The sequence below is a fragment of the Perca flavescens genome, chromosome 23 (assembly GCF_004354835.1).
Source record: "Perca flavescens isolate YP-PL-M2 chromosome 23, PFLA_1.0, whole genome shotgun sequence".
Lineage (NCBI taxonomy): Eukaryota > Metazoa > Chordata > Actinopteri > Perciformes > Percidae > Perca > Perca flavescens.
In genome coordinates, this window is record NC_041353.1 from 2,927,173 (window position 1) to 2,949,672 (window position 22,500).

Here is a 22,500-nt window from a genome sequence, read left to right on the forward strand (position 1 = left end):
CGAGTCACACGACTGTTTCTCTGCGTCCTCGTCGTACGTTGAATCCATCATGTCCAGCCTCGACCTTCCTCCTCCTCCTCCTCCTCCTCCTCCTCCTCCTCCTCCTCTTCCTCCTCCTCCTCTGCAGAGTCTGGGCACCTCCATACCCCCGCAGGTGCATTTGGCGAGCGCTGCCAGCTCCTGGCGAGCGAGCGGGTTGAACAGGATGTAGAGCAGTGGGTTGACGCAGGCCGGCAGCGGAGCCACGAGCAGCAGCACCCCCTTAGCCGCCTCCGGCCCGGCCACGGAGAGGCGCAGCAGCGAGGACAAGGAGAGGAAGGCCACAGGGAGGTAGAGGAGGCAGTCGGAGAAGAGCAGCCAGGCCACGTGTCGCGTTAGCGCCACCTCTTCCTCGGCGGCGGGCGCGGCTTTGTCGGCCCGACAGTAGAGGCGAGTGTAGGCGAGCGTCATGGCGAGGAAGCACAGCGAGTCGAGGAGCACCAGGGAGACGGAGAAGGCCAGGGAGGATGAGGAGGAGGAGGAAGGCAGCGGCAGACAGAGGGAGGTGCTGCTGTGTCCCGCCACCAGGGGGGGCAGCGTGACCGCGAGGCCCGACAGGAAGCACAGACAGACGGCCAGACGCACGGGGAGCGGCGACGAGTGGCCTGGAGACAGAGAAGACGTCAGATATGACGATTAATCACCAGGCCTGTGCTCGATTCTCAGTCCACCAACACTCATTCAGTCGTATCGACTGATCGATTAGTTGATTTAATCGACAGATCTGTAAATCTGAGTTTCTCCACTAAGAGTCGTGCTAAAAGCACCACTTTAATTCTTGTGTTTACCAGAGATGTGCTTGTACGTTTCTTGGTAATAAGTCATTCAGCATGAAAACAGCATCAAACATGACTTATGGACTAAAGAAATCTAAGATGACTAAGACCAAAACCACCGATTAGTCGACTAATCGACTAAGGCCGGTTACACACTGGACGCGTCACGCGAGCGTGTTGGAAGCGTTTCCAGGCAACATAGAATAGGAAAATATGTTTATAAGTCATTTAAACACTAATACAAATGACATGTTGATGTTTGAAAGCCTCTAGGTTTTGATATAAATGCAGATAGGCCTGTATGAATGTCACCTGTCAATACAGAACGAAATATTCTGGAGCCCATTTTGCCGTTAATACTGCAGACGTTGTCTTTGCAGTAATCAAATCAGTATATATTTATGTTTAACATTGTATTTCATTTATCAATGGTAAACATACAAGGCTAGCAGCAGCAGCAGCAGCAGCGTCAGACACCTTTCTGGTGTGCAGCTGACACGCAATAGAAACGCCACGCTCTCGCCACGCCTGCAGTGTGTAACCGACCTAAGAGGGAGCAGCCCTATTAATCAGTCCCTCCAGAAAAACGTGATTATGCGATCGCATAATTCAACGCATAATCAGCCAAAGTCTATGCGGGGGGGGGCACTTTCAACGCATAAATTGCTGATTTCGGCGCAAAATATGCGGAGCTTGCATGATTTCATAATCCAACGCATTTTTGTTGCAAAAAAGTCCCATAATATATCTTAGCAGAAAGTTGAAAAATGTTGAGTTTACTTCACACAAGAGCAGCCATGTTCCCCTGTTGCCATGGGAACGTTTTGAAGTGACATCATCGAAAAGCAGGGTGTTGGGGGGGAACCACTTTTTTTTCTCTTTTTCATCAAACCGCAATTTTTGCAAGTTCCCGTAATTTAATTGCATAAATATCATATAGAGCATATTCCATCGCATTTTTTAAGAAAACGTGCCGCATAATCAAGGATTTTTGCACCGCAACGATCACAAAAAAACTCTTTCCAGATGAATATGTGTTTGTTTAGTGTAATGGCTGGAAGTAAACAAACAACAAGGGTGGTGGAGAAGAAGAAGAAGAAGAAGAAGAAGAAGACACCACAATGATGGCAACGAAAATGTCTAACTGGAAAAAAGACGCCATACGATGTCGGTAAGGGCCGACGCCGAAATCATCAGACAAATTCAAGGAACTCAAAGAGACTCGGGTGTTTGTGACTTAATTACAAACCGGATAGAGAGAGAGAGACAGACAGACAGACAGACAGACAGACAGAGAGAGACAGACAGAGAGAGACACAAAGAGAGAGACAGACAGACAGACAGACAAAAGAGAGAGAGAGAGAGAGAGACAGAGAGAGAGAGAGGTCTACTGTGTTTAAATTAAGTTTAACATATGAAATTATTTTGTTAGTTTATTTTGTAATGTGTCTGTAAGTGGATCTTTTAAAATACATGTTCATGTTAAAATTAAATTAATTATTGAAATAAATCAGGGCCATAATGTGCACATACAGTACAGGCCAAAAGTTTGGACACACCTTCTCATTCAATGTGTTTCCTTTTAATTTTCATGACTATTTACATTGTAGATTCTCACTGAAGGCATCAAAACTATGAAGGAACACATATGGAATTATGTCCTTAACAAAAAAGTGTGAAATAACTGAAAACATGTCTTATATTTTAGATTCTTCAAAGTAGCCACCCTTTGCTTTTTTATTAATAAGGGAAATAATTCCACTAATTAACCCTGACAAGGCACACCTGTGAAGGTAAAACCATTTCAGGTGACTACCTCATGAAGCTCATTGAGAGAACACCAAGGGTTTGCAGAGTTATCAAAAAAAGCAAAGGGTGACTACTTTGAAGAATCTAAAATATAAGACATGTTTTCAGTTATTTCACACTTTTTTGTTAAGTACATAATTCCATATGTGTTCATTCATAGTTTTGATGCCTTCAGTGAGAATCTACAATGTAAATAGTCATGAAAATAAAAAGGAAACTCATTGAATGAGAAGGTGTGTCCAAACTTTTGGCCTGTACTGTACATTAACTCAAACCTATGTGTTCTTTTAAAAAGAATATTCCAGCCCTAGGCGTGTGCGTGGTCTTCTCACCATTGTGTCCGTCTGGTTCGTGGCGTGCGGCGGCGGCGGCGGCGGCCAGGCAGCGCTCCAGAGCCGCGAGCGTGAGCAGGAAGAGGCCGGTCTGAGATGCAAACACACACAGGAAGCCGCTGAGGCGACACAGGAAGCTGCTCTCCCAAATCGCTCCGTACCTGCAACACACACACAAAGTCCAAGAACTGTTACTGACTTTTATTTTGAAATCCCTTGTTTATTATGTGCTTTTTGGGAATTTTATCACAGCATTTACAAAGAGGGTAAATTATATAAATTATATAGACTATAAAAGCGTTTTATAGTCTTTTTAATGTGATCATTACGGATCAAAGTATTAAAGACCCCATATTATGCTCATTTTCAGGTTCATAATTGTATTTAGAGGTTGTACCAGAATAGGTTTATGTGGTTTAATAAAAAATGAAAAAAAAAACACCATATTGTCGTTGTATTGCCCATTGCTGCAGCTCCTCTTTTCACCCTGTGTGTTGAGCTTTCTGTTTTAGCTACAGAGTGAGACATCTCTCTTCTGTCCTATCTTTGTTGAGAGTCGCACATTCGCAGTAGCTAGGTAAGGACTACTAGCCAGTCAGAAGCAGAGTATGAGATCGTGCCCTGACAGTACCTAGGTAAGGACTACTAGCCAGTCAGAAGCAGAGTATGAGGGTGTACCATGCTAGCAGCTAGGTGAGCATTATAATGTTGGTCTCTGAAGTAAAGGCTGGACTACAACAGAGCTGTTTGGAGCAGTTGGTGAACAGGGTTTTCTGGTGGAGATGGTAAGTCCCTTTGGGGGGGACTTTGGGACTTTTCACTTTGTAAACCTATAACATGCACAAAAAAGATATATAACATAAAGCACTTTGCTCAACTGGATCAATTGTGAGATAAAACTTTAATGCGTTGGAAACAGCAGTTTAGCTACATTTAACAGCTACTAAATAGAGCCGGTGCTGTGATGATTTGGTCGGCTGGTGTTTCCAACAGCAAGGCTTTCAAATGTTCAGAAAGTGGCCAGGTTGGCTCAGTGGGTAGAGCAGGCGCACATATACTTGGAGGTTTAAGCCTTTACACAGAGGTCCAGGGCTCGAGTCCGACCTGTGGCAGTTTCCTGCATGTCTTCCCCCTCTCTCCCTAGCTGTCCTGTCAAATTAAAGGCGGAAAAGCCCCAAAAAAATAATACAAAATGAAAGATAGAATAAAACCTTGTACATTTTTATTCTGTCTGATTGTCTGAATTATCCCTTAAAACGGTTTTTTTGGGATATTGATGGAAATTACATTTTATTCTGTATATTCGAATGTTGAAAAAATAAATTACATTCTTATGACTTATGCTAAAAAAAAAATGTTTTTGTCTGATTCCATTAGAACCGTTTTTTTCACATGGGAGGGAATGAGAGGGGGAAAAGCCAGAGCAGTGGGAATGAGAGGGGGAAAAGCCAGAGCAGTGGGAATGAGAGGGGGAAAAGCCAGAGCAGAGGGAATGAGAGGGGGAAAAGCCAGAGCAGTGGGAATGAGAGGGGGAAAAGCCAGAGCAGTGGGAATGAGAGGGGGAAAAGCCAGAGCAGAGGGAATGAGAGGGGAAAAGCCAGAGCAATGGGAATGAGAGGGGAAAAGCCAGAGCAGTGGGAATGAGAGGGGGAAAAGCCAGAGTAGTGGGAATGAGAGGGGGAAAAGCCAGAGCAGTGGGAATGAGAGGGGAATGAGAGGGGGAAAAGCCAGAGCAGAGGGAATGAGAGGGGGAAAAGCCAGAGCAGTGGGAATGAGAGGGGGAAAAGCCAGAGCAGTGGGAATGAGAGGGGGAAAAGCCAGAGTAGTGGGAATGAGAGGGGGAAAAGCCAGAGTAGTGGGAATGAGAGGGGGAAAAGCCAGAGCAGTGGGAATGAGAGGGGAATGAGAGGGGAAATGAAAGCAGGGGAAAGAGGGGAAAAGCCAGAGCAGAGGGAATGAGAGGGGGAAAAGCCAGAGCAGGGGGGAATGAGAGGGAATGAGAGGGGAAAAGCCAGAGCAGGGGGAATGAGAGGGGAAAGGGGGGGAATGCCAGAGCAGGGGGAATGAGAGGGAATGAAAGGGGGGGAACGCCAGAGCAGGGGGAATGAGAGGGAATGAAAGGGGGGGAATGCCAGAGCAGGGGGAATGAGAGGGGAATGAAGGGCCAGAGCAGGGGGAATGAGAGGGGGAAACACCAGAGCAGGGGGAATGAGAGGGAATGAGGGGGGGGAATGCCAGAGCAGGGGGAATGAGAGGGAATGAAAGGGGGGAATGCCAGAGCAGGGGGAATGAGAGGGGCAAACGCCAGAGCAGGGGGAATGAGAGGGGGAAACACCAGAGCAGGGGAAAGAGGGAATGAGAGGGGGAAATGCCAGAGCAGGGGGAATGAGAGGGAATGAGAGGGGGGAATGCCAGAGCAGGGGGAATGAGAGGAGTAAACGTAGCGAGGTAATGTAGCCTTTGTACCTCCAGAAGCTGCCAAACGTCCAGGCATCCACCGCCGCCAACCACCCGCTCCACACTCCCATCAGGCCGTTCACCAGGGCCAGCAGACCAATCAGCAGCCTGGGTGGGGTCACCGAGGGGGCGGGAGAAAAGAAGACGGACAGGACAACCAGGCTGTTGCTGACCAATGACAGAGCCGCAATGAGCCACACGCCGCCACGGATCAACCAGCTGCCGAGCAGATGGAGGCAGGGCCGAAAAGGTCCTGGAGGATGTTAAAAAAAACATAAACCATAAAATAAATCAATCTACAGTACAGGCCAAAAGTTTGGACACACCTTCTCATTCAATGAGTTTCCTTTTTGTTTTCATGACTATTTACATTGTAGATTCTCACTGAAGGCATCAAAACTATGAATGAACACATATGGAATTATGTACTTAACAAAAAAGTGTGAAATAACTGAAAACATGTCTTATATTTTAGATTCTTCAAAGTAGCCACCCTTTGCTTTTTTATTAATAAGGGGAATAAATTCCACTAATTAACCCTGACAAGGCACACCTGTGAAGGTAAAACCATTTCAGGTGACTACCTCATGAAGCTCATTGAGAGAACACCAAGGGTTTGCAGAGTTATCAAAAAAAAGCAAAGGGTGGCTACTTTGAAGAATCTAAAATATAAGACATGTTTTCAGTTATTTCACACTTTTTTGTTAAGTACATAATTCCATATGTGTTCATTCATAGTTTTGATGCCTTCAGTGAGAATCTACAATGTAAATAGTCATGAAAATAAAAAGGAAACGCATTGAATGAGAAGGTGTGTCCAAACTTTTGGCCTGTACTGTATATTATATATATATATATATATATATATATATATATATAAAATAAATAAAACGGGGAACTGAAGCCATTATCTCTGCTATCTTCAGAGCAACCTTTGACTCCTTTCACAAAAACTGTAATTTTATCTCGCAGAACACGGGAGTTGCTGCTCTACCGCTGCCTCCATAGGTTAATTAGTTTGTGTTATCGTGTGACTTTGGTGTTTTAAAGTTTTTTTTTTTTGGATTCACCAAAGTCACACAATAACACAAACTAACTAACCGATGGAGGCAGCGCTACAGCAGCAACTCCCTTGTTCTGCGAGGTAAAATTAGTCTGGTGGCTTTGAAGAGAGCAACGGCTTCAGTTCCCCGTCGTAAAGGGCTGTCTGACAGCAAGGTAACGTGGTGAAAATATACGGTGCACCTAAACTGATATAGATGTTTTTAGGTGTCTCAAATGTGTTTAGCTGCAGCCCCCGTCCACACCAGGGCATTGCTTAGCTTCAGTGTCGGTACTCCTGCCTGCTTCTCCAAACTGGTGCCGTGCCAACTGCCACCTACTCTAACACACTGACTATGGGTGGTGATGGCGCAGTGGATGTGACACATGCCTTTTGTGTGGGAGATCTGGGTTAGATTCCCACTGCGATATATCAACCAATGTGTCCCTGAGCAAGACCCTTAAACCCCTAGTTGCTCCAGAGGTGTGTGGCCTCTGACATTTGCAGCAACTCTAAGTCGCTTTGGATAAAAGCGTCAGCTAAATTACATGCAATGTAACAATGGAGTAGTCCAAACGAAAGTAGCTACAACTATGTTTCAAAAAGGTCCGAAATATCCCTTTAAAGTGTTCAATTGATAGGTGTTGTTTGTGTTACCTGGTGCAGGGCTGCAGTGGACAGACTGTTGAAGTTTGGGGTCATCTTCAAACTCTATCAAGAAATCCTCCCAGTCCTGATCTACTGCAGAGCAAAGCCAGGAGAGCAGTGCATCAGTCTTTTATTTTGAAATACCATTTTACTCACTCTCACACAGTTAAGGTTAAAGGGATACGCCACTGTTTGTTGAAATAGTTCTTATCACGGTCTACCCTGGCTGTAGATAGGTGGGCCGAGGCATTTTTTGTCTCAGTGCAAGTAATTAGGTTGTTTTTATTGTCTTTTGTTGGCTCACTTTTACTCACAACATGCTAACCGGCATCATAGGATTCCATTCACTACGCTAAGCTAACTAGCGGCGGCGCTGCCGGTGTTGACTAAAACAATGCATGCACAAAAAGTGTGTTGGCCCACCTATCTACAGCCAGGGGAGACCATGATAAGCCCTATTTCAACAAACGGTGGCGTATCCCTTTAAGTTTTACCGCAGTATTTAATTAGTGGAAAGCAGTTCTGTTGCAAATCTTGTTTTAGGTGTTCGGTGTCACCTTGGCTGGAGAGGACGGACGTTTCTTTCCCTGTGGAGTCTGCAGTCTCCTCTCTCTCCCAGGATGCACCTCCTCCTCTCCTCTCACAGGAAACAAAGGCACAGCACTGGAAGGCGTAAGGAAGCTCCATCACCCTGAAAACACACAAAGACAACCTTTTACATCTTTGTTATTTTGTCAAGTTTCCTTTCCAGTAAAGTCTGAACAGGCTCAAGCTAAAGTGTTTTTTTCATCCTGAACATTTCATCATGTTCCCATGTTTTTGTGTCTAAGTGACTGATGGGAACAACATTCTTTGAAATTGGTCCAGAATGAGGCGAGACAACGGCGAAAGCTGCAATGTAACGTTAACTGGCAATTGCGCACCTTGAGTTTCCGTCCGTAAATTGCCGATTTCCGCGCAAAATATGCGGGGCTTGCATGATTTCATAATCCCCGCATTTTTTTTTTACGCAACATGAACATCATCGAAAAGCAGGGTGTTGCGGGGGGGGGGCGATCACTTTTTTTTCTCTTTTTCATCAAACCTCAGTTTTTGCAAGTTCCCGCAATTTCATCGCATAAAATTGCATAAATATCCCGCATATTCCATCGCATTTTTTAAGAAAAGGTGCCGCATAATCAAGGATTTTTGCCCGAAACAATCACAAAAAAACGCATTTCTCTGGAAGGACTGATAGTAGTGTGGTAGGGGGCTGTAATGTAGGCTAATGGTCAATATAGCCGTAGCCGCGAGGACAGAAACGTGATAAAAGCGTTTGGATATTTCCTAAACTAAACCCAGGTAACCAGTTGTTTCAGATCAACTCAAGACAACATGTTACCTGGGTGCTGGACGTAGCTAATTAATACATGACTGGAAAGCAGGAGATCCATTAGCTTCGTAGCTCAAAGCGTAGAGCTGCTGTTAGCAGGTGATGCATGTTTTTGCACTAGTGAGAGCGAAACCACCTCGACATGATCTTGCACTCATTGTATTTTCTTAAATTTCTTTTTTATGAATGTGGCTGTGATGTAGCGCTCACTTATACCATCGTATTCGCCGCAGTAGATGTGGGAAGCGATTTTAAAATCGCCAGTAATATGTTTGTGATTGTGTGACGAATCTGGCGAGAGAGGAAGGCCACAACTGCTGCTGTTAGGTAAACACAATAAACGGAAACAAGTAAGTTTGAAAACTATTAAACTAAGCTTTTTTAACTATATTCGTGGGGTCCAAAAACCAGGGAATACAGTATACTTGTGGGGCCTGCACAGCCTTGGGACCAAAATGCTGGACCCCACAAGGTTAAAGGGCTGTTTGAAGGTTAAGGTTAGGCATTTAGTTGTGATGGTTAAGGTTAGGGTAAGGGTTAAGGTTAGGCATTTAGTTGTGATGGTTAAGGTGAGGGTAAGGGTTAAGGTTAGGCATTTAGTTGTGATGGTTAAGGTTAGGGTAAGGGTTAAGGTTAGGCATTTAGTTGTGATGGTTAAGGTTAGGGTAAGGGGCTAGGGAATGCATTATGTCAATGACAAAAACAAAAACGTGTGTGTGTGTGTGTGTGTGTGTGTGTGTGTGTGTGTGTGTGTGTGTGTGTGTGTGTGTGTGTGTGTGTGTGTGTGTGTGTGTGTGTTTTTGTGCGTGTGTGCGTGTGTATTCACCTGACTCGGGGCAGGTCCTCTCGGGGTATTAACTCCATCAGCTGTGTGTTTCCAGCCAATCGCAGGTGAGTTAAACTCTGTAGACCAATCAGAGGCAGAGACGACAGCTGATTGGACGACAGGTCACTGCAGAGAGGTAACAGACAGAAACACACATGTAACTTTAACTTACATGTTTCCTACCTGATGTCAAGCTCCAGGATGTTTCCATGACCTCCCACCACAGTATGTGGAAAGTAACTAAGTACATTTACATTACAGTGCTTAATAGTAGCTTTTTTTTTTCAATTAACTTACACATTTTTCACGTGTAAATAGATGTTATTTCTCAGCTTGTTTCTGCAAACTCTTTGAACAACGGTTGAACAAACAGCGTCATCATAACTACCTAAAATGAAAATTATGTGACGTGAACTAAGGGCGGCAACTAATGTTTATTTTCATTGTTGATTAAATTGTCGATTACTTTCTTACTTTCGATCAGTTGTTTGGTCTGATGCAGTCTTACAGCTGGAACACCCTGGGCACGCGCGTTAGTGTCGCGTAGCGTAAATACGTGCCTAATCGCGCGCCACATGGCCATTCATACCGGACGCAAATTTCTACGCGCCTGTCACAAAGCGATCCTTCTCCTCTCATCACTCTCTCTCTCTCTCTCTGATAGACAGGATGAGTGGGGAAAACTGTGGTAATTGTAGCCTATGTATGGGGCTTTGTGTGTGTGTGTGTGTGTGTGTGTGTTCTTGTTTAACTATATTCGTGGGGTTCCATCTAGTTGTGATGGTTAAGGTTAGGGTAAGGGTTAAGGTTAGGCATTTAGTTGTGATGGTTAAGGTTAGGGTAAGGGTTAAGGTTAGGCATTTAGTTGTGATGGTTAAGGTTAGGGTAAGGGGTTAAGGTTAGGCATTTAGTTGTGATGGTTAAGGTTAGGGTAAGGGTTAAGGTTAGGCATTTAGTTGTGATGGTTAAGGTTAGGTTAAGGGTTAAGGTTAGGCATTTAGTTGTGATGGTTAAGGTTAGGGTAAGGGTTAAGGTTAGGCATTTAGTTGTGATGGTTAAGGTTAGGTTAAGGGTTAAGGTTAGGCATTTAGTTGTAATGGTTAAGGTTAGGGTAAGGGTTAGGGTTAGGCATTTAGTTGTGATGGTTAAGGTTAGGGTAAGGGGTTAAGGTTAGGCATTTAGTTGTGATGGTTAAGGTTAGGGTAAGGGTTAAGGTTAGGCATTTAGTTGTGATGGTTAAGGTTAGGTTAAGGGTTAAGGTTAGGCATTTAGTTGTAATGGTTAAGGTTAGGGTAAGGGTTAAGGTTAGGCATTTAGTTGTGATGGTTAAGGTTAGGTTAAGGGTTAAGGTTAGGCATTTAGTTGTGATGGTTAAGGTTATAAGGGTTAAGGTTAGGCATTTAGTTGTTATGGTTAAGGTTAGGGTAAGGGTTAAGGTTAGGCATTTAGTTGTGATGGTTAAGGTTAGGGTAAGGGTTAAGGTTAGGCATTTAGTTGTGATGGTTAAGGTTATAAGGGTTAAGGTTAGGCATTTAGTTGTGATGGTTAAGGTTAGGGTAAGGGTTAAGGTTAGGCATTTAGTTGTGATGGTTAAGGTTAGGTAAAGGGTTAAGATTAGGCATTTAGTTGTGATGGTTAAGGTTAGGTTAAGGGTTAAGGTTAGGCATTTAGCTGTGATGGTTAAGGTTATAAGGGTTAAGGTTAGGCATTTAGTTGTTATGGTTAAGGTTAGGGTAAGGGTTAAGGTTAGGCATTTAGTTGTGATGGTTAAGGTTAGGGTAAGGGTTAAGGTTAGGCATTTAGTTGTGATGGTTAAGGTTAGGGTAAGGGTTAAGGTTAGGCATTTAGTTGTGATGGTTAAGTTTATAAGGGTTAAGGTTAGGCATTTAGTTGTGATGGTTAAGGTTATAAGGGTTAAGGTTAGGCATTTAGTGGTGATGGTTAAGGTTAGGGTAAGGGTTAAGGTTAAGCATTTAGTTGTGATGGTTAAGGTTAGGGTAAGGGTTAAAGTTAGGCATTTAGTTGTGATGGTTAAGGTTAGGGTAAGGGTTAAAGTTAGGCATTTAGTTGTGATGGTTAAGGTTAGGGTAAGGGTTAAAGTTAGGCATTTAGTTGTGATGGTTAAGGTTAGGGTAAGGGTTAAAGTTAGGCATTTAGTTGTGATGGTTAAGGTTAGGGTAAGGGTTAAAGTTAGGCATTTAGTTGTGATGGTTAAGGTTAGGGTAAGGGTTAAGGTTAGGCATTTAGTTGTGATTGGTGGTTAAAGTTAAGGTAAGGGGCTAGGGAATGCATTATGTCAATGACGGGTCCCCACAAAGATAGTGGCACAAACCTCTGTGTGTGTGTGTGTGTGTGTGTGTGTGTGTGTGTGTGTGTGTGTGTGCGTGTGTGTGCGTGTGCGTGTGCGTGCGTGTACGCGTGTGTGTGTGTCGGTCTCTCCCTCCGTGTGCCTGATCGTGTGTCTCACTGTGAGAACTCAAGACAGCCAAAATCCTCATAATAAACCTGGCTGTTTTACTTTGAAATTTGTGTTTAACAAAGTATCCAGCTGCACTGTGGTCTTCCTGCATGTGATTACCTGCCTGGCTGGAGGAGACGCTGAAATAATCGTCGCTACGCGCCCGGTGTGAACGGACATATTTGGATAACATGGGCGCCGAAACAAAAATGACCGAGCTCCGCTGCTATACCCGACCCTCAGGCGCCCGGTGTGTTCCAGCTGCAGCATCAACTCCTGGTCTGGAGCTTTTAACTCAAACCCCAACAGCTCTTGTTAGTTTCCAACGCTTGTTTTGTAACAACCAGTAAAAGACACTTTAGATTTAGTTGTGGTTTGTTTGTTTTTTTAATGGTAACTCACAGTTTGGTGAGAGCCGGCAGAGCAGAGAAAGAGTTCGGCTTCACTGTTGACAGTCTGTTCCAAGACAAATCACTACAGAGTACAGAAGAGGAGAGCAATCAAGGATTTCAACCAGCAGCCTTCTATTCACAAATCATACCACATCCATCACATATTTCGGTCTTTAATCTCGCAGTAACTCTGTGTACTGTGCATGTTAGCGTGGATTAACTGCGCGTTCTCCTTTAACAGCCAGTCTTTGTTTCTAATCCCAGGGTAGAAGATCCTGTGTGTGTAATACTCTTATTTCTATAATACGATAATAAAATAAGTCATAATGTTCAGACAGGCATGACAGAGAAGGGTGGAAGTACAACAGTGCGTACTTTACTACTAATGTTACTTTCTGTCTGTTTCTGTTTCTTATACTGTACTGTAACTTTTATTCTTGTATTGTATACCTGTCCTATCCTTGTATAAATTCTCACAAACAACATGTGACAGAAAATGCAGTTATAAAACACATGGTTCCCAGTCTTGCTGCTTGCAGTGTTGTCGGGTGGAGATCTTGATCTTGATCTCTTTTACTGTAGTAAAAGATCTGAGTACTTCTTCCACCTCTGTTTTAGTATCAGTTGTAGTACTTCTGTGTGGACTCTTGACTTTGAGCCGAGCTATGGCATCATACCTGACCCATCAACAAGCAGACCACCTGGACCTGCGTGTGTGTCCACGTGGAAGCATTTAAAGAGGATCGCTGCTCAGGATCTGCAGCCTAATTAAAGAGTGTGTGTGTGTGTGTGTGTGTGTGTGTGTGTGTGTGTGTGTGTGTTCTCACAGAGAGCGTAGTGACATCAGACTGTGGAAGGTGTTCTCCTCCAGTTCCTCTATCTCGTTATGTTGCAGATCACTGTAACACAAACACACACACACACACACACACACACACACACACAGACACACACACACTTTAGCTCTGATATTTCCATTACATCATGTTTATCAATCTGTTTTACCGCAGTAAGTGATCTGATTGGTCGAACATCGGTGCTAATTATTCCCATAATGCACAGCTGGCTGTACTTTATTGGTTGCTACTCTGTAAGAAACGGTAATATTCCGGCAGCTGGGGCGCCAAAAAAACATCTTTAAAAATAGAGTAATTTTCCATGAATAAAATACAGTTTGTAGGTTTAATTTTACATGAAATCTTGTGTATTTTTTGGCTTTTTAATATTTACACCTGTAAAAACTAATTTTCTATATTAACTAAATGTATCTATCTATCTTTCCAATTTAGGAAATATATTTACAGTATTAAACTTGAATTTAATAGATTGCTCATCTATTAAATAAAAGATAAATATTTGTGGAATTATGATACGTGAGTCTGTTTATGTGAAAACAAATTAAACAACTAAATAAAAAATGTAACTGATGTTAGCTTTGGAAAATAAAAACTCACATCTTCTGAACGCTCTCACAGCCGGAGAAGCTGGGAAGAGTCTGGATCTGATTATAGGAGAGATCTCTGTAGAGGGAAAATTTCAGTTGTCATCAGTCCAATACAGCCTGAACGCATCACAGCGTCAACAGGAGCTCGCAGCATATAAGACACAACAATAAAAATATCAGGGCTGTCAATCGATTACAATATTTAATCGTTATTCACCCCGTGATGGTCCATAGTTACCTCGCAATCCATCGCAATATAATTGCACATTTTTTATCTGTTCTAAATGTACAAATTTATCTCTTAACGTTTCCTAGTTTCCAACAGATTTCCAACTACGGAGCGGCACGAGGCCCAGAAACGTCAGAAATTTAAAAGAAGTTCGGGATCCAAAAAGTTTATCTGTCTGTCTGTCTACCTATCTATCTATCTATGTGCGATGCACGTCCAAATATCACTGTCCTCATTCATATTTTAAGACTTTATAAATTATATCCAGCTACAAAAAAAAAAAAAGCCTGAAAAGTCGGAAGTTAGAACGGAAGTACAAAAAGTCATTTCTATGCAGATGATACACTCGTATCTCGTCTCATTGGTGTAAACTGGCAGTTTACAGGCCGGCGCATTAATAGTTTCCACTTGTCTCATCGCGGGTCTTTGGTCTGAACTAGGCTTTAGCTACAGAGATAGTCTCACATTGCCAGACCTTCCTCCACAGCGCTGCGGAGGAAGGTCTGTCTAGTAGGTGTGGGAATCACCAGAGGCCTCACGATACGATATCATCACGATACTTATGTCACAATATGATATTATTGCGATTTTAAACATATTGCAATATACTGCAATGTATTAAGTTTTTCCAACTTAAAATTTTTCCTAAATTTAAATTACGTCCCCAAAGGAAAATTTTGTCAACATCTGTTTTATTTAAAAAGATACATGTCTCTGTCTGTTCATCTCAGTTAAATTTTATTGCTGCAAAATGGGATTGTCAAGCAAGACAGACTGACCAACACATATATCATAAAAGATCGATACTTGGCATCTGTGTATCGAAAAATATCGCGATACTATGTTGTATCGATTTTTTCCCCCCACCCCTACTGTCTAGTCCACACAGCATTCTAGCAGGGGAGAAAAAGGTGCTCTGGCATTTCTTTAAACCAATCACAATCGTCTTGTGGCGCTGCAAAATAGTCTCAGGAAGGAACTTGTTTCGGTGGAACATTTGGTGGAAAAGTAGTTTTAGTCGTGCAACGGAAAACTCATATTGGACAGATAGTCTAGCTAGCTGTCTGGATTTACCCTGCAGAGATCTGAGGAGCAGTTAACCATAGTCCTCACAGATCCAACACAAAGAAAGAGGAAGGGGACGGACATCTGGCCATAAAGAGGAACATCTGGCAGAATTTCCGTCGGCATTGGAGCAATCCCGGAAGTGGAACGTCGTGGATATGGACTACAGAGAAATCAACTGGCCGACAGTTTGAGGAATGTTGCATGTTTCTTTACGTTTACTGTTAAAAATAAGTCTACAGATGTGGATGCAGTTAACATTTTAACTCACAGCAGCTGAAGGTTTGGAAGCTGCTCACACACTGAACTGGGCAGAGAGGTGATCCGAGCTCCTGTGATAGTCCTGCAAACACACACACACACACACACACACACACACACACACACACACACACACACAGTTGGAAACAGCGGAAAGACGAACCAAGACAGCTTTTGATAGTTTTATTTAGTTTCTGTCGACTTAGTACGATGATAAAATTACCGTTTATTTAAAAAGGATCTTACTCTTTAACAAAAAGGTCTATCTCTGTGTTGTCAGACACTTAGAATAATAATATGAGTCTAAAAACAGAACTTTAAGTGGACGGAAACTGAATGTGCACATTTGCCCAATAACTTAGATTGTAGCTTGTTTTGCCACTGCCGACTGCAGCACACTTGCTTAATTCTGGACCACTTTTAAACATTGGTTTTCACATCATTCCTTTGGACACAAAAACATGTGAAAATATGGTCCAGGTTGAGAAAAAAAATAAGTTAATGTGGACTGTGTGTCAAACCTGGAGTAACCTGATTACAAATCGCCTGGACTACTGCAACTCTTTATACTATGGTCTCGACCAGTCTTCTGTTCGCCGATTGCAATTAGTTCAAAATGCAGCTGCACGCCTGCTGACAGGGAAAAAGCGCTTTGACCACATCACCCCAGTACTGTCGTCTCTCCACTGGTTGCCTGTCGCTCTCAGAATCCATTTTAAGATTTTATTATTTGTTTTTAAATCTTTAAATGGATTGGCACCTTCTTATCTAGCTGATATGTTGATTTTACATACCCCAGTCAGAGTACTTAGGTCAAATGACCAGCTTCTTTTGGACTGTCCCAGATCCAGACTGAAAACCAGGGGACAGAGCTTTTTCAGTAGCAGGTCCTAAGCTCTGGAATCCTCTTCCCCTCAATATTAAAACAGCTAGCTCTATCGAGTCTTTTAAATCACTTTTAAAAACTCATCTTTTTGAAATGGCTTTTAACACAAGCTGAGCTGTGACATTGTGAATATTGTTTGTAATCATGTTTACATATGTTTTAATTATTATTGTTTCTGGGATATTATGTTTTCAGTGGGTTTTTATTTCTTCTTTTTGGCTAATTAGTTTGCTTTTTATAATGTTTACCGGTATCTAGCATCTGTACAGCACTTTGGGGCAGTAGTGACTGCTTGTAAATGTGCTCTATAAATAAACTTGACCTTGACCTTGACCTTGATTACGTATACAGTATTAAACAATGAAATGCATGTTGTTAGTGTTTCTCTAATGGAGGTTTGTGTACCCCTAGGGGTCCTCTGGAGGACTGCAGGGGGTACATGATATATTTAACTAAATGTTTAATAGTAACGAGGCTGTTGTCCAGAACATTGTTCCTCTTTATGTAGAATTCTTTTTTTCCTACCAAAAATGTGACATTTGTGTCGCCTTCTTTGGACCTAATCTTGCCTTCCTTCCTATACTGTCCTACTTTTTACAAGTTTCTCGCTTTTTTCTTCTTATGGCACTGTTTTTGGTAGTATTTTGACCTATTCTGCCTTACCTCATTCTTTCTTTCTACCATCTTTTTCCAAGTTTTTGTCTTTTTGACATTTTTTGTCTCTTTTTCTCATCAGCATTTTAATGTTTTCCAGGTCCAAGGCTGTTGTTTAGTAAATCTATCGCTGACAGCGCTGTACGGTTCCTGTTTATATACACTTTTATTTCTACCGAAAATGATTAGCGCTGGTCAAGGGGCACTTGGTATAAAGAAACAATTCAAAAGGGGGTACATTATTGAAAAAAATTGAGAACCACTGGTCTAAAAGATTCCTGCATTTATAAAATATTTAAGAGGGCAGTTATGCTACAATTTAGCCACATGTCTCTCCATTGGACATCCTGTTGAGACAGAAGGTTGAGGCGTGCAGTAACACCGGCAGGGATCATTTGAAGAATGTGTGACAGTTTGTTTGGTTGGCGTTTTTAATTTCCACCTACTGGTTCAGCGTGAGGTGACTGTTAAACACACAGCGCTTTCAGGAACGAACAGAGTTCAAGATGGAAAAATACAAGAAAATAAACATAGCGAAGGTGTTTGTTATGACGTGGAAATCTGGGCCACAACAAGGAGAAAGTTACAGTCTGTCAGATAGAAAAATAACTGCAGCGTATTAATAACACACGCTGATGTCTGCTACAACAGCAAACACACTCAGATATGACGCATTCCTCTGTGTGTGTGTGTGTGTGTGTGTGTGGGCTTGTTTAACTATAATTGTGGGGTCCAAAAACCGAGAGTCCAGTATACTTGTGGGGTCCCGACAGCTTTGTGGGCCCAAAATGCTGGACCCCACGAGTTTAAAGGGCTGTTTGAGGGTTAAGACTTGGTTTTAGGGTTAGGGATAGAATTAGGTTATGGTTAGGGTGAGGGTAAGGGTTAAGGTTAGGCATTTAGTGGTGATGGTTAAGGTTAGGGTAAGGGTTAAGGTTAGGCATTTAGTTGTGATGGTTAAGGTGAGGGTAAGGGTTAAGGTTAGGCATTTAGTTGTGATGGTTAAGGTTAGGGTAAGGGTTAAGGTTAGGCATTTAGTTGTGATGGTTAAGGTGAGGGTAAGGGTTAAGGTTAGGCATTTAGTTGTGATGGTTAAGGTTAGGGTAAGGGGCTAGGGAATGCATTATGTCAATGACGGGTCCCCACAAAGATAGTGCCACAAACCTGTGTGTGTGTGTGTGTGTGTGTGTGTGTGTGTGTGTGTGTGTGTGTGTGTGTCTTACAGGCTTTCCAGGCTCTTGGTTCCCGTCAGATCTGGAAACTCAGTGAGATCTGCCGCTCCGTTGAGAGAGCTGAGGAACAGGCAGAGAGTTTGTTGAAATCCAGATAAACATTGTCTCTTTCTTTCACTTTGTGTTTGTATTCTTTTGCTACGTTTACACGTGGCCAGCTATTTTCATAAACGGACATTTCAACCTCTCCGTTTTCAGAAAAGTGTTCGTTTACACGTACCCGTGCATATATATATATATATATATATATATATATATATATGCCGTCAATGCAGCCAAGAGCACGTCAGACCTGTAGGTGGCGGTGTAAACGAGAAGCTCAAGCCCACGTTAGCCAATCAGAATCCAGACAATAGCAACAACAGCAACCAATCACTTCCTCTTTCTCTCTCTCTCGGCTGCCTAAACCTCCGTTTGTCTCAGTTTGCGTGCAAACGAAGATTTCAAAAATCTCCACTCTGGCCGGAGTTTTTAGAAAGCCTCGGTTTCAGAGGAGAATTCTCCGTTTGCGTGTAAACGAAGTGCACAAACGAAGGGAAATGTCTCCATTTGTCAAAATAACCACGTACGTGTAAACAGGGTCTTTGTGTGTTCAGTGTCTGATTAGTAACTGAGGCGGCAGAAGATATCACTGAATCGCTTAGTTTCTAAGTTTTTTATCTGCTGCGAGTTTCTCACAGTGTGCGTAGCTCTGGTAGGTTCTGAAAGGCAGATCGTCCAACAGACTGGATCGGGTTGTCGTAGAAAAATCTATAACACACACACACAAACAAACAGCTGCATTGTACAAAAACACACATGGCAACATACAAAATACCAATTGACTGAAGACTTGTAGTTCCTTGTCTGTGTTGTTCTAGATTTATCAGTCTTTGTGTCCAGTTTTACACACTGTCAGGTTTACTTCGGGGGAAATATCACATTTTAAAGCTTACATAATTTCTTAAAATGCATTTTAAATTGACTGAAATATAATTTCTCACCCTCAGCTCAACACTAAACATTGAGGTAAGTTTAATTATCATGGGAGGATTACTGAGTGACCCGTTAGGGGGGAGGTAGTCTCGTATTGCCATACGTTCCTCCACAGCGCTGCGAAGGAGGGTCTGGCTAGTCCACACAGCATTCCTAGATGGGATTTGGTTTATTGGCATTTCTTTAAACCAATCACAATCGTCTTAGGCGGGGCTAAGCTCCGGGCGGAGCCACGGTGTCTCTGCTAAATAGCCTCAGGAAGGAACTTGTTTTGGTGGAACATGTGTACGTTCAAAAGTAGTTTTAGTCGTGCAACAGAAAACTCAGACTGGACAGATAGTCTAGCTAGCTGTCTGGATTTAGTGGTCCCCTAATACTGTATCTGAAGTCTCTTTTATATAGACCTTAGTGGTCCCCTAATACTGTATCTGAAGTCTCTTTTACATAGACCTTAGTGGTCCCCTAATACTGTATCTGAAGTCTCTTTTATATAGACCTTAGTGGTCCCCTAATACTGTATACGAAGTCTCTTTTATATAGACCTTATGGTCCCCTAATACTGTATCTGAAGTCTCTTATATATAGACCTTAGTGGTCCCCTAATACTGTATCTGAAGTCTCTTTTATATAGACCTTAGTGGTCCCCTAATACTGTATCTGAAGTCTATTTTATATAGGCCTTAGTGGTCCCCTAATACTGTATCTGAAGTCTCTTTTATATAGACCTTAGTGGTCCCCTAATACTGTATCTGAGGTCTCTTTTATATAGGCCTTAGTGGTCCCCTAATACTGTATCTGAAGTCTATTTTATATAGACCTTAGTGGTCCCCTAATACTGTATCTGAAGTCTCTTTTATATAGACCTTAGTGGTCCCCTAATACTGTATCTGAAGTCTCTTTTATATAGGCCTTAGTGGTCCCCTAATACTGTATCTGAAGTCTCTTTTATATAGACATTAGTGGTCCCCTAATACTGTATCTGAAGTCTCTTTCCCAAAATTCAGCCTTGGTGCAGAATTACAGCCACTAGAGCTACAAATCAGTTCCTTGTCAAATTATTTTGACATATATGAGATGAGTCAGAGGTACCTACATGGTGATGAGAGAGGGGTTCCCCGTGAAGGCGTGCTCCGGGATGGACTGGATGTTGTTGCTATGGAAACCACTAAACAGGAAAACAGAACAGAAATTAGTTTTCCTTCTTCCTTCGTTCCTGATCCCTTACTAGTAAACAGTGGCGGAAGAACTACTCATTCATAAGTACAACTTCAAACTACTTTATATACAGTTAGATAGTTAAGTCCAGTGGTTCCCAACCTAGGGGTAGGGCCCCTCAAAGGGTCACCAGATAAATCTGAGGGGTCATGAGATGATTAATGGGAGAGACGAAGAAGACACAAAGTTGTGATTTTGTTTTGGGGCGTTTTTTGTGAGACTTTTACCTCTTTGAGCCTTGAACTATTATTCAAATACAAGTAGCTCTTTGGTGGAAATGGTAACAGCTGTTTTTGAAAATCTTTCAACAATCAGCAATGCAATTTGTAAGCTTATCATATACAGGCCAAAAGTTTGGACACACCTTCTCATTCAATGTGTTTCTTTATTTTCATGACTATTTACATTGTAGATTCTCACTGAAGGCATCAAAACTATGAATGAACACATATGGAATTATGTACTTAACAAAAAAGTGTGAAATAACTGAAAACATGTCTTATATTTTAGATTCTTCAAAGTAGCCACCCTTTGCTTTTTTTGGTAACTCTGCAAACCCTTGGTGTTCTCTCAATGAGCTTCATGAGGTAGTCACCTGAAATGGTTTTACCTTCACAGGTGTGCTTTGTCAGGGTTAATTAGTGGAATTTTATCCCTTATTAATACAAAAGCAAAGTATAAGAATCCAAAATATAAGACATGTTTTCAGTTATTTCACACTTTTTTGTTAAGTACATAATTCCATATGTGTTCATTCATAGTTTTGATGCCTTCAGTGAGAATCTACAATGTAAATAGTCATGAAAATAAAAAGGAAACACATTGAATGAGAAGGTGGGTCCAAACTTTTGGCCTGTACTGTATGTTAGTGTAAAAAGTAAAAAAGTAAAAAGTAGGCCTAACATTTTTTTCCTCCGTAACGCAGAGAGGTTGAAGTATAAAGTAGGATAAAAGGGAAACACTCAGGACAGGACAGAGGCCTAGCAGTGCTAACCACAGCACTGTGGACATTAAAATAGACCTGAACTTGTTTTTGGGTGTTGTCCGTGTTTTGATCTTAAAGGTCTAATATGTGGGAATTTCTCCCGTCTAGCGTTGAGATCAGATATCGCAATCAACTCTCTGGCGCCACGCAATTCACAGTAGGTATTACAGCAACGGTAGCCTTCACGCTTCAAAAAAAGTTTGCTATTTTCAATCTCCTTTTTCTTTATCTTGGCAAAGAAGAAGAAGAAGTTTTTCAAATTTGGATTTTGAATACGTGTGGTCCTCCATGTTTTCCTTCTTCAAACTTGACGGGGGTGTGAAGCTATGACACCCATTAGCAGCATTAGCAGCACCTGTGAGTTCATCATGTGACAGAGAAAACACAAAGGCGGAGCAGTATGTCCTGTATGTCCCTTACAGGCTAACGTATTTCAAGATGGAGCATGAATATGGAGCGTCTACCCCAGTTCATGCAAATGTAAAATTTCCAGCCAATAGGAATACTTGGAATTGATGGTGGAGGTAAATATTCATGGAAAAAGGACAAGTTGGTGAAATGGGCAACACAGATTTTGATAGTGGACAACTAATTACACACTGGACCTTTAAGCCTCTACTCTCCTTCACTTTTTCAAAGTTAATTGCAACATTTTGGTTGCCAACATTTTTTAGCCAACAAAGACTAGCTAGCTACCGCTAGTGTTAGCTGGTAACTTAACAGATTTTCTATTTCTGCCGTACCTGCAGATTAATGTCTCCAGTACTCAGAGGTCCACATTTAACCACCGGTAAATCTCCACTGGATGACTCACTACAGAAGGTTAAAATACTGCAACTTTTTTAAACAATTTGGTCATCTTTTTCAACACTTTTGTTGCTTTTCCCGAAGTTTTTTCAACGTTTTCGTCACTTTTTTTCAAAGTTTTTTGTTACTTTTTTCGATGTTTTTGTCAATTTTTTCTGCGCTTTTTATTGGGTTTTTTTTCCAACATTTTTGTCACTTTTTTCAACGTTGATACATTTATTTTTTTCAAATGCTATAAAATTGAATTAAACACCGAAATTCGATGAAAGTAGTGATATGAACTGATCATTTATTTTACTTGTGAAGCGCGTTGTATGGAACCATCTACGTTATTAATTTTTTTTGACAATTTGGTTTGAAGAAAACCCAAATTTCTGACTTTTTGAAAACGGGTCAAATTTGGCCCGAGGACAACAGGAGGTTTAAGACAAAAAAAACTTGGTATGGTGCTGATGTCGGCTGAAGTGCGGAACCTGAGCTGATCTCATCTAAATGCATTAATGTTGTCTTTTTCAGTAAAAAATATGCAAATACTCACAGTTCCTTCAGGTGACTGAGGGACTTTATCGCCATCGGAAACTTAACCAGGCTGTTGT

The 22,500-nt window shown here is 41.9% G+C and overlaps 1 protein-coding gene across 1 annotated transcript in view; it reads right to left on the reverse strand.

The window, feature by feature from the left end:
- LOC114550480 (leucine-rich repeat-containing G-protein coupled receptor 5) overlaps positions 1-22,500 on the reverse strand; it is a 60,577-nt gene that overhangs the window by 1,217 nt on the left and 36,860 nt on the right. Inside the window, exons 7-20 of the mRNA XM_028571277.1 lie at positions 22,443-22,500; positions 19,991-20,062; positions 18,601-18,672; positions 17,914-17,982; positions 15,161-15,232; positions 13,606-13,671; positions 12,979-13,050; positions 12,162-12,233; positions 9,302-9,427; positions 7,661-7,794; positions 7,113-7,196; positions 5,423-5,666; positions 2,957-3,117; positions 126-644 (exon numbers count right to left, since the gene is read on the reverse strand). The exon at positions 22,443-22,500 is cut by the window's right edge and continues 11 nt beyond it. Of these exons, the coding sequence (XP_028427078.1) occupies positions 126-644; positions 2,957-3,117; positions 5,423-5,666; positions 7,113-7,196; positions 7,661-7,794; positions 9,302-9,427; positions 12,162-12,233; positions 12,979-13,050; positions 13,606-13,671; positions 15,161-15,232; positions 17,914-17,982; positions 18,601-18,672; positions 19,991-20,062; positions 22,443-22,500 (1,821 nt within the window). The remainder of the gene's footprint in view (positions 1-125; positions 645-2,956; positions 3,118-5,422; positions 5,667-7,112; positions 7,197-7,660; positions 7,795-9,301; positions 9,428-12,161; positions 12,234-12,978; positions 13,051-13,605; positions 13,672-15,160; positions 15,233-17,913; positions 17,983-18,600; positions 18,673-19,990; positions 20,063-22,442) is intronic.